General features: G+C 45.9%; 2 protein-coding genes across 8 annotated transcripts in view; one reads left to right on the top strand and one right to left on the bottom strand.

Moving 5' to 3' along the window:
• LOC140912946 (retinol dehydrogenase 12-like) overlaps positions 1 to 12,105 on the top strand; it is a 36,189-nt gene that overhangs the window by 13,823 nt on the left and 10,261 nt on the right. For 2 of the 3 annotated variants that reach the window (XM_073348402.1, XM_073348404.1), the window contains 3 exons: positions 435 to 644; positions 1,492 to 1,681; positions 5,152 to 6,653. In XM_073348402.1, the coding sequence (XP_073204503.1) occupies positions 435 to 644; positions 1,492 to 1,681; positions 5,152 to 5,254 (503 nt within the window). In that variant the 3' untranslated portion in view covers positions 5,255 to 6,653. Of the gene's footprint in view, positions 1 to 434; positions 645 to 1,491; positions 1,682 to 5,151; positions 6,654 to 12,105 lie in introns of those variants that run through there. The other variant, XM_073348403.1, reaches the window with a different exon arrangement.
• Positions 7,661 to 12,105, bottom strand: part of ZFYVE26 (zinc finger FYVE-type containing 26) — a 70,537-nt gene continuing 66,092 nt past the window's right edge. For all 5 annotated transcript variants that reach the window (XM_073348397.1, XM_073348400.1, XM_073348398.1 and 2 more), the window contains 2 exons: positions 11,344 to 11,388; positions 7,661 to 10,240 (listed from right to left, as the gene is read on the bottom strand). In XM_073348397.1, the coding sequence (XP_073204498.1) occupies positions 10,031 to 10,240; positions 11,344 to 11,388 (255 nt within the window). In that variant the 3' untranslated portion in view covers positions 7,661 to 10,030. The remainder of the gene's footprint in view (positions 10,241 to 11,343; positions 11,389 to 12,105) is intronic.

Here is a 12,105-nt window from a genome sequence, read left to right as displayed (position 1 = left end):
CCAGGCTGAGACTTTGCATCCAGGACTCCTCCTCTCCTGCCCCAAAGAATGCAGGGAAATAACTGAAGTTCAGAGTACTTTAAGCCTCAGTAGAGACCTAAGCTGTTTTGGAAGGGTCCTAAATTTCTTGGGGAGGAACAGTGCTGGGGAAGCTTGCCCTTTCACTGCCCACAGAGTGCCTATTCTGAGGATACAGAGCTGGCAAATGGGACTACCATTTCCTGCAACCTTTCACCAGTTCCAGCTGTTTGAGCACCCACAAGTAGAGGCCACTTGAAAAATTTTGGGCCCTGACCTGCCTGTGTCTTACATCTTCCATCTGTGAAATGGGGCTAATTGTGAGCTGTCTCAGTACTTGGCCTGAAGTGCTTTGAGATCCTAAGATGGAAGGCACAACAGAAAGGCAAAGTAAAACAAATCCCATCTCTCCCTAGGTCACTTCCTCTTGACCTTCCTGCTGCTGGAGTGCCTGAAGCAGTCGGCCCCGGCCCGCATAGTGAATGTGTCCTCACTGGCTCATCATGGAGGCAGGATCCGCTTCCATGACCTCCAGGGTGAGAAGTGCTACAACTGGGGCCTTGCATATTGTCACAGTAAATTGGCCAATGTACTCTTCACCCGGGAGCTGGCTAGACGCCTTCAAGGTGAGTCTGATATGATAAATATATGATTGTATACCAGATGTGGCTTACTCAGATCCTTTGGGTTCTGGAGGGTGGCATTCAAAATGGCGCTAGAAAGTAGCTGTACTTAGATCCTGTGCAGAAGATATTCAAGGTGGGGTAAGGAAGAAACTTTATGTGGGTCCCTGGCAGGTGTTCAGGGTGGGTGGGAGCAGATGCAGTCAATCCAGAGGGACCAGCGGTTGGCCTAAGGCAGTGGCTGTGCCCCTACCCTCAGGGCGAGGGAGTGAGCTGGCCGTACTCAGAGGAATAGGTTTCATCATTTTCAACACTTGTCCAAAAGCAAATCTGCAAACAAAGGAGCTGTATCCCCATGGACAAAGCAGCAATTGTGAACCATGGACTGCTACTGAAAAGGCTTTGAATGCTTCTGTGCTCAGCATAGGAATCAAAGGTTATGGTGGAACAGCTGAGGTTTGCTCATCTCTCATGAGATTCAAAGTCTGAAAAATAGAGATAAGGTCTCTTATCTAGAGTCCTAGTACTGGAGTAAATCAGGAGGGGTCTGTGCTTTACAAAGCAGTGGGCAAGCCTTTAATGTTTTTGCCAGGCTGCTTTGTAAAAGGCCTAACGACTAAAATGGTGCAGCGTTCATAATTGCGGTGACATGTTGTCCACCTTTCCAGCAAGCAAGTGTAAGGGAGTTCAATTTGCCCCACTATATCTGCATCTGGACCTTTTGTTTCTTTAACATTTAGATAATGGGGTAAAACAGGAAGGCTGTTAATGCCTTCCTTCTAAGGAGGCTCTAGAGCATGTAGGCAGGGTCTGATTTGATACATGCTCCTTGTTGTCCCTCTTGCTGTAGGCACTGGAGTCACTGCAAACTCGCTGCACCCCGGCACTGTTCATTCCAGTTTGGGCCGGCACTCGATTCTAATGACTCTGCTGTGGAAGACATTTTCTTTCTTCTTGAAGACTCCACGCGAAGGAGCCCAGACCAGCGTATACTGTGCAGTGGCTGAGGAGCTGGAGTCTGTGACTGGACAGTATTTCAGGTGAGCAGAGGTACTTGATCTGCTGTCGTGGGCAGAAGGATGCAACCCAGATGTCTCTGGGGTGTGGGGATAAGCGGTGTAGGCGAGGTAAGGCTATAATCTTTGTCTGAGAGGGGACTGTACTGAGGCTTACAGATCTGAAGGGAGAAGTGCTAGAAATATATGTTTAGAATTTGTACCCGTTACAAGAATCTGAACACTTCGGATTGGAAAAGGGTTGATCATGACACCAAGATAAAAGTTGTATTTCTAAGGAATTCTTTACCTATATAATGATGTACATTATACCCAGTCCTGTAGTCTTTGAATGGGCTCGTGCTTTAAGCACAAGATGAACATAACAGCCATACTGGGTCAGACCAAAGGTCTATCTAGCCGAATATCCTGTCTTCTGATGGTGGCCAATGCCAGGTGCCGCAGACGGGCTGTCCACAGAATCTGGGTTCCATTCCTACTCTGCCATAGACTTGTATTGAGAGCTTGGGAAGTCACTTAACTTCTCTGACCCAAATCAGCCCTGCTGTATCATCACTGAATTCAATTGAGTCACACCAAGGATGAATTTGGTCCTCTTTGCAGTTTTCCCCCATCTGCAAAAGGATGATAATACCTGCATCTCAGTGGGGTTAGGACACTTGGTTCAGTAACGTTTGTAAAGTGCTTGGAGGGCCTCTGATTATAAGGCAGTAGCAAATGTGCTCGGTGCTGTGCAGGCAGAGCTCAAGATTTTCAAAACTGTGTCTCAAGTTAAATACCTCCATATGTGGGCTGATTCTCCAAAGCATGGCACATCTTGAAGCTGCACACATTGCAGGAAGCTTCAGGAAAGGAGATACCTGCACATCTGTGCATGCAAGGCAGTTCATTCTGCAAAATGGCTTCTGTGGCTCTTCTCATTCATTCAGTCCAGCTCCATTTTGCTACTGATCTCAGTTGAGCGATCATGTGACCACTGTTCCCTCTAAGCAGTGCGCGTGTGCACGCACACACAGCGAAACACCACGCGCACAACAATTTGCACAGAAGAAATTTTTTGCGCACACGGCCTGTCAAAAATTAGAGGGAACATTGCATATGGTCTGCATAACCATCTTCTTACCTCTTCCAAAAACACAGCTCAGGATGGCTTAACCAAATGATCATCACATGTTACTCTTAGGCAGCACTGAATGAAACTGTCCTTCTGCCTTGATCATTTCACTGTGACCACCTCACATTTGGGAATTCGATATGGAAATTGCCCTTTGATTTTTACATAAGATAAAACTCCCTCCTTCATATCTGAAACTAGAAACTCAATCTTCTCCCTTGTGATTGAACCATAGGATTATTCCAGGACACGCCTTTGTGTCTGATCTTCAAGTACAGAGTTTTTGTACCATCTTAATCTGCCTTGGCTATAGAAATAGGTCCCCTAATCCTCTCTCGAGCGCCTCTATCTCCCAGTAGATAAAAGCAGCCTTTGTGAATCTCAGCTGTCCCGTGTGCTGGAGCATGAGAACTCTAAGTGGATTTCAGGTTTGTAAAAGAAGCAAGCATGAACTCCGTGGAGAAATGGTTAGTAAATAGCAGCTTGAGCGTGTGTGTACCCAGATTTATATTGGACTGTCTCTGAAATAGAACTGTGTCCAAATCCTGTCACTTAATTGAATGTAAATCGTGACAATCACTAATACTTCTTTAAAATGGCCTTTATATAAATAGGAAGTGATGAAGAATAAAGCAGCGGTGGCAGAAGCTGATGTCCTATAGCAAAACAGGTGGAGAAGAGAGATAGCTGGAGACTGCCACAGCTCCTCTTAGGCACATTTTGTTCATCTCCTGTTTGTTTTGATTAGTGGGTACAGCTCTGTGCCACAAACGAGCTGTGGAAATCAAATGCTGGTCTGTGTCTCTGACAGCAGTTCTGATCTTCCTGCCCTGATCCACAGCCCTAGCCTGCCTTTCCTGTTTTCATTGCTAAAATGGCAAGCTCCAAATAGTACAGAGCTATCCACTCCTTGTCAGTGGAACTCTTAGGTATGTGGTTTTTTGTTTTTTTTTTAATGCTGCTTTGTAATGTTCTTGTCTTTTAGTCTGATTAAGTGAATTTTTGTCTCAGATACTTAGGGCAATAATAAACTGCACTTTTCCTTTAATCAAGCATACATCGGGGGCAGGTAATGGCAATGGCTGCTGCTGTTGCCTGATTTTCCCCTTGGCTGCCCATCAGCGTTACCTACATTCCAAGGCACTCATCTTGCTCAGTAATCATGAACAGGTTCTAACACGCTTGGAAATCCTGAACAGGTGGTGAATTGTCCTTCCCTTACTACAACTTCAGTTTATTACTTACCATACCCAGTAGTATAGCTGAGAGCATACAGTCCCTGCACCAAAGAATTCACAATCTGATATCCAACGTGATGTAATAAAATGGAAGGGGAGCAGGGGGTGGAGAAGCAGGGGGAATAGCACTAAGATGACTGTGGCTATTCACCAAAGGCATTTCCACACCCTGAGGGAGAAGACAAGGGTGGGGTTTTTAAAATAAAGGAATGTCTGACTGTGGGTGTCAGTGGAAAAGCTGCTCTTGAGTGGAGTTCAGAGTGTATTAAAATCTGGAACTACCTTGTTTAGTGAAATCAGTTTGTATGTACTATCTCTTTATAAACAGAATGATTGGGTAGTAAGTTAACTCCTGCCATTAAGTGGGAACCCAGCACGGTACAAGTAACCTCCACCTTTACGTTACAGCCCTCCTACACCTTCCGCTGTCAGCTTGGAAAACTGCCTTCAAGCCACTGGCTCCTCAGACAACCATGCTGAAGAATTGTTTAATTATTTGTTGATTGCAGTTGCCATCTGTGGGGGGAGAGCTTTTCTCCAAGCTCTGCTACAGCTTGTTCCACAGCTGTACCTCTCTATGAGGGAGCAGCATCATTTCCCCTTTCTTATGATCACCTGCCTGCAAGGTAGCCACGCTGATTATTTATGTGGCCCACACAGGTACAAGGTGCTTTATAAACATACAGAATGGAAGGTCAGGTTCTCAGATGCTTTCCTGATAGCATGTTATTTTTATAGTCATGTTCCAAAAGGCTTCAGTGAACTATGGCATTTAGGCCATTGCTGTAACCTTTGTGTAAAGCAGATACGAGCAGGGAACTACAAGGGTTGCAGTGGTGGTCCCTCATATACCAGCTCTCCTTTCCCCCAGCGCTACCTACGCTGAAGCCTGCATCTTTAGCAGTATGGTGGCCTGGCTGCCAGCTGCTTCCTCTCCTGCCTCCACACCGTCCCTCTGCCTTCCCCCACGAGCAATGCTACTAGTTCTCCTCTCCCCCTCTTTTTTTTTTTTTTTTTTTTTAAATCCAGCTTGAAGGAGTTAAGCTGATAGGCAGCAGCAGCTAGTGTGTCCATGTGTTTCAGCGGGACTTGTGCTAATACAGCCAGGGCACCTGATGAAAGTCTCTTCTTTCCTTCTGCAGTGACTGCCGGCCAGCCTATGTTTCCCCTCAGGGCCGGAACGATGAGCTAGCAAAGAAGTTTTGGAATGTCAGTTGCGAGCTGCTGGGCATCCAGTGGGACTGAACTGTCAAAACCCCTGATTTCTAGCTGGATGGGCCTGGATTTGATGATCTTAAGGAGCATTTTGCTTGGGTAGAGGAACACAAGCAACCGTGCACCCTGCCTGGCACTTGCAGCGGCTCTACCAGTGATTTTATAGACACAATTGCCCTTAAACTTCTGAGATATCTTATGTTTTAAAAGAAAAGGTGAGATTATTGCCCCACTCATCCCTCTTTCCTAACTGGAGGCTCAGGCCAAAGTGCAGTGACTCAGGGCTTATCCTTTCCCCGCCCCAGCTTCCATTCCACAACACATTCTTCCCCTGGTTCCCCAATAGACGTGGAGGCTTTAGGTCAGTTAGGTTTCTGTACAAGTCAATTTAGAAATTTTGCTTTATGCTTATGGAAGAGTCTTTATGCAGCAGTAGTAACCAGACTGGTTGAGAGTTTCCTTCAATATATGCTCCACTGAGTCACTTGTCTCTGCTCCACTGCTTGGAAGGGGATCCTAAAGCTGCAGCAACCCCCAGCTTAAAGGAGCAAGTCTTAAGTGATCCAAGTGCTGAGGCCCCTCAGGATTGTTAATCAAGTGTATTTCAGTAGCCCTTGTTGACGCAACCAGGCTTGAGAACCACTTTGTGCTAGGCACTGCATAAACTGCCACATGTACCTTGTAGGTGGTTTTGGAATGCCAAACGGGAGTGGGGGAAGGGGGAGAAGAGCTGCCAGTAGAGAGAGTGAGCAGAGAATTGTGAGTGGTGTATAGGGTAGTGAGTAACAGAGCCTGCCCTTGACTTAGAGTAATTCAAGCTGTGTCTGATCCATCCCTGCCATGTTTGCTGTCCTGATGGAGGATATTGGAATTGCCGCCATAGACAAAGGCAGGGATAATCCCTAGCGAGACAGCAATGGCCACATTAGCAATGGGGCAGGAAGGTGAGAGTAGAACCTAGTTTACATTGGCATTAAGTTTGCCTGCCCAGTAGTTCTAGGGAGAGGCTAGCCAAGGGTGGCATGTGGCACTTAGAACATATTGGACACACCTGTTGCAAAGGGCAAGTAAAGTTGGTCATTGCTGTAGTCATGCAGGCTCCAAATTCTTCCTACCCTGTGTGGTAACTGAGCTGCTTGCCTATAAGAGGTCATATTTTACACCTCATTTGACTTTTTTTCTGGAAGCATCCCATGGCTAAAATGTCACTGCAGTCAGGGTATCACAGCTTGCAGGGCTGCCATTCAGTCGCTGTTCACTTGTGACTACACAGAGTACAGATTTTCTAGAAGCAGATGCCTAGTTCCTGATTTAGGTTAGCACTACCAGCTCTCTCTACAGCAATGCTTGACCCTGCAAGTCACCACTGAGTTACCTCCAACCATGACATTACTAAATAAAATCATTCCTGTTTTACACTGTTACTCTACATCTTCCTTCTCATGTACTTAAGTTGTTCTTAATTGGGTGGCAGTGGCATGCACTAGTTTCATGCATACAGCGTAGGAGTAAAGTGAAATTTATTAGGTTGTGGAACAAGTCTTCCAACTAATGTAGATACTTAAAGCTAAACTAGGTTAGGAAGATTAGAGCATACAAAACAATTCTGCACTGGTTCCCTGGCTTAGAACTCCACTACTGGGGAACAATCCTACACTGCCTTCTTCTTAGGTCAGGGGGTGGGCAAACTATGGCCCGGGAGCCGCATCCAGCCCTCCAGACATTTTAATTCGGTCCTCAATCTCCTGCTGGGGAGCGGGGTTCAGGACTTGCCCTGCTCTGGTGCTCCAGGCGGGGAGCAGGGTCAGGGGCTTGCTCTGCTCCATGTGGCTCCTGGAAGCAGCAGCATGTCCCCAGTCTGGCTCCTATGCATAGGGGCAGCCAGGGGGCTCCACACACTGCCCCCGCCCCAAGCGCTGCCCCCGCAGCTCCCATTGGCCAGGAACCGCAGCCAATAGGAGCTACAAGGGCAGTGCCTGCAGCCAGGGCAGTGCACAGAGCTGCCTGGCTGTGCCTTCACACAGAAGCCTGAGGGAGGACTTGCCACTGCTTCTGGGAGCTACTTGAGGTAAGCACTACCTGGAGCCTGGACCCCTAATCCCCCTCCCTTGTCCCGGACCCCTGCCCCAGCCCTGATCCCCCCTCCCCCTCCGAACCCCCTGGTCCCAGTCCAGAGCACCCTCCTGCACCCCCAACACCACCCCAGAGCCCTCACCCCCTCCCATATCCCAACCCTCAATTTCATGAGCAGTCATGGCCTTCCATACCCAGATATGGCCCTCGGGCCAAAAAGTTTGCCCACCCCTGTCCTAGGTGTTTTCCATAACAGATGGTGACCCAGACCAGTTCCAAACAGAAAAGCTGAAGAGGGAGAGGCCACCCAACTATGCTAGAGGTAAAGAACAGAGCAATACACAAAAGAGGGACTGGGGCAAGTGACCTTTGCTGATAATACTTTATTCTCCTTTGTTCATTGTAAACAGATTATAACTGTTAACGGACAAATGGCTCTTTCAACTACTACTAGTGTTCAATCCATTTTTATGCTTAGGGTTTTTAAGCCCAACATTAACTGCACTACTCGTGACAAGTCTTTTAGGATCAGGGCCAAAATTCCAGTTCTAGTTCTGCTGGTAAGAAAAAGATCCTTAGAATTCTAAGTTAAGCACTATCAAAATTGCAACAAACATTAGATAAAGTGCGTAAAATAAAGTGCAAAGAAGTCAAGCAGAAAGACAGGCACAAGAATGGCTGGACTACCTGGCAGGCACCATTCTTTCCTTCTATAATGTTCAAGTTCCTCTCACAGATGTATACAGAATGGTATTTACTGCATCCGTGCACACAGTACAGACCTCTCTACCCATATTTATTTATAGATTTGGTATCAACCCAGGTCATAAAAAGTATCAAACCCAACAAGACAAGCCTAACCCCTGGAGCACACTGCAAGGCCAGTTCTGTCTGGCTGAGACAATAAAAGCAGCTTTTATTACCCTTACTAATGGGATCTCTGAGATCTGGGGTTAGGAGATTCTGGAAGCTAAGTGTGGTCATCCCTGATTCTAAGATCGGAGCTATTTCTAACCCCAGATCCAATGAGCTAATTATCTCCAGCAGGGAGAGAAGTTTGAGTCAGTGGGACAGTGGTCATGAAACACTCAAAATGAGGTCAACCACGTCCTTTTCATCTCATTGGAGGTCTGTGGTCTATCACAAGGACTCTATTTGCCTGCTTAGCTTACCTTGTACAATGGAATTAGTTATATGACACTTCCAGAAACTAAACATCTTTATAGATTTCATTTGGCTGTAAGCAAGCCAGCTGACTGTAATACACTGGGAGCTACTGAAAGGGAAATTGAGTTGCCCATCTCTAAATGTTAGCAGTCTACATCCATTGCACTACAAGCATGTTGTGGGCTGCCAAAGTTAAGGAACTTCTTTTTAAACCATCACTCATTTCTGCTTCTTCCATTCTCTGCTGCCTGTTTCTCCTTCCTACTTTTCCCTCTTCTCTGATTATCAGCTGCAGAGAAGCAGTAACCAAATCCAAATGCCCCTGAACAGAATCACTTTCCACCAGAGAAACATGCTGTTAAATGAAGTAGACCGGGGAGTGTGGCTTTTGGTCTGTTTCTAGTCAGCAGCAGACAACTGGGGAAAGAGATTCTGTGCAGCAGCAACTAATACAGGGACATCACTTGAGCTAAAGGATGCCTGTTGCCTGCCAGTCCCCAGTGTATTCCAGACAGTCTGAGCCATTTTTTCACCCCAGGAACAAATGGGTGGTGGTTGTTCTATTTTAAAGTATATAACAATTCAGTCCAAAATGTTTCACTTTGTCAGAAGGGGAAAGATTGCTTTGGTAAGGACACATTGCATGGTTCAGCAGTCTATAACTTTGCTGTGTGATTAAATTTCACCATTTTAACCCTTTTATAAAAGGAAGGTGCTTTCCCTATAGTGCAAGGGGTGTATAGCTCAGCTTGTTTACACTATGGAAAAGGACATAAGAGTCCTTGCGACTATCCAATGACAGTTGTATCACAGCAGTTTAATCCACTTAGTGGATTAAACTAGGGAAGCAAGAGGTAAAACAATTCTCACAGACATTCTTATCCCATTTCAAGCTTTTCCCCTTTGTACTGCATCCCGTTCCAATTACATCCATCCATCCAAGGGCCCAAGCAGCAGGCAAACACTTGTCAGTGATTTCAGCATAGAGACACCTGCCATATACAACCAGCCATTGCCTTTCAAACTAACTAAAGGATTTGCACATACTGTGCTAGTGTAAAAAACTTAGTGATAATTAGTATAGATCTTTAAAAAGTCACCTCAAAAGTTCAGTCCCAAGTCTATGTAAATGGAAACAAAACTCTTCAACCATTGCAATGATAGATTCATTATAAAATGGCTCTGGCTAATAGAAATCAAAGAGATTTATGTTTCAACGTACACTGAGCTGGGATGGGATGGGATTTGGTCATCAACTATACACAGGTTTACTGGGTTAAAACAAACCCATGGCAAAAAAGAGTGCAATGCCTCTTGGAAAGAGGAGAAAAGTGCGTTTCTCCATAATCCTTAGTCTTGCTTGTTCAGGTTTAAAACACACAGAAAACACCCTGAGATATAGATTGTTGGTCATCAGAACACAGGATTGGCACTTGTATTCCTTCCCTTTAGCTACAGGTACTCTAGCAGCTCCTGCTTGCCACTTCACTCTCACTGAGAGATCACCGAGCTGCTCTTCTCTGTGCCATATGAAGTCTTCCCTTTATGGATGCTGGTGCCTGGTAGTTATTTCCTAGTGGTCTGGGTGAACCTGCTTTTTTGTTTGGGCTGGTGCACTGAAAGCCACTGGACACAGATGGCTTGCACAACATCTTCCCCGCTGTTCTCGGCCAACTGCCGCACATGCTGCACCAGCTGCACGGCTCTGGTATTCTCTTGTCTCACGGAGACCAGGTAGGCAGAACGCAGCTTGTTGCACATCAAGTAGGCTTGGATCTGAAGCAATAAAGAAAAGTGGTTGTTCACCACAGCCTCCCAGACTGAGTTCTAACACACAGGTAGAGGTGAGGGCTCATTGGGAAATCTAGTTCAGTAGGCTGTACTATTTAGAGAGGGTGTGCATTGTGATGCAGAGGATAGGATGTAGCACAGGCCAGGTTCTGCTATAAGAAGTGTACTACAAAGGGCCAGTGCATTAGACTTTTTAAAATGTAAGCCTCTGTCACTGGCTTTTAGAACTTCTTTGGATGCTGATCATCATGGAACCAAAAATCAGGATTCTTACATGTGTAGTTCATGCTTGAAAATCTCCATATCTGAACAGCAAAGATTCACAGAGGCATTCTGCCCATGGCCTAGTTCTTTCAAAAGCTCACATTAGGGTCACTGTAGCATTGAACTTAATGCAGTGACAGAAATCAAATCTAATTTCTCAGAACAGCGTGTCTGGTGGTCAGAGCAGGAGAGTGGGAATCAGGACTCTCTGAGTCAAGTCCCAGCTTTGCCACTGGTTTGAATGTGACCCTAGAAAGTCATGTGACCTCTGGGCCTCCGTTTTTCCATCTGTAAAATGGGAATAGAATCTATTTATCCATTTGTGAATGTAAAATGATTTGAGAGCCTTATACTGAAGACAGTAGAGAAGTGCAGTGTATATAATTAACAAAAGCCATGTATTTCAGTCTTAGCATAGTCTACAAAGAAGAGAAATTACCAAATTGATCAGATAAAGGACGGTGTGTGCCTACCACAATGGCAATAATATAACACTGGAATAATAATGAGCTCAATGCTGGTCTCCCTAGATGCACAGAGATCCCCATCAGCTGCCTGCTGCCATGGGAAATTAAGTGCACCTATGAGAAAATAGGAAGAACCAAAAAGAACCAACTGAATCTTTGCATTGCTTTTAAGTCCCACACAGTAGCTCTCAGAGACCTAAGGGTCTCTAACTTTTGGGTACACTTCACTCCCAGTGTTGGGGAGAAGAGATGAGATCAGGCACTTACAAGGTATCTAAGCTCAATCTTGAGAAGCTTTGGTTTCTAGGCATAGCGTTCCCACAGCAAGCTAAGGGTTTCCCATTACACTTTACTCACCTTGTTTTCGTCGCTGTCCATATCCTGGATCAGATTGTCCAGATCCTATACCCCAAAGGGGAAAAGCAGGTGACAATTGGAGGACTGTAGATTGCAAACCATTATAGTTTTATAGCCTAACAGATTAAAACATTGCACAGATGAAATTACAGCAAGGTGTTTAAATCATCTCAGCCATCAACTGTCCCAGTTCCTGAGGTGCCTGGTACTAAGCCCAAATCTTCCCTTTTACTGCAGCTTACCTCCTGGCCCAAAACCAGTGTCGTGTCTTCAAGGAACTCCATGAGGGCAGCTTTTCCTCATTAGGACTTCCTGCCCCCCTCTAGGCAGTGGTAGCTTCATGGAGGTCTTTCGGGTTCCCTACCTCCACACACACACAGAGCAATGTAAAGGCTTTGTGATGGGCAGGGCAATCTTAACGGGTGGCTTCCTATACAGGCAGCAATTCTTGAGGGCACATATGGCTGTGCTCCCTCCTCCATGTGCTCTCTCTACCAGCAAGGGATCTTCATGGAAAGACACTCCTCCTCATCCCAAACAGCAACGTAAGGGAGGATCCCACTGGGTAGAAGGATCTCTCCTGCGTGCCACTTGCACAGCACCTTGCTGGGAGATTTGAGGGAAAGGACCCTGTAGCTAGACAATCACACCCCCCAAATAGCCATTTCCCTTTGCAGATGCAAACTGATTTCTCTGGAGATAGAACATGTAAAATAAGGGGCCAGAAGAGGTTGACAGCATGTCTCAATGCATGGTATGGAT

This window comes from Lepidochelys kempii, chromosome 6 (genome assembly GCF_965140265.1).
Source record: "Lepidochelys kempii isolate rLepKem1 chromosome 6, rLepKem1.hap2, whole genome shotgun sequence".
NCBI lineage: Eukaryota > Metazoa > Chordata > Testudines > Cheloniidae > Lepidochelys > Lepidochelys kempii.
Note: the sequence above shows the minus strand (reverse complement) of the source record. Positions and strands in the feature narration are given on the sequence as shown.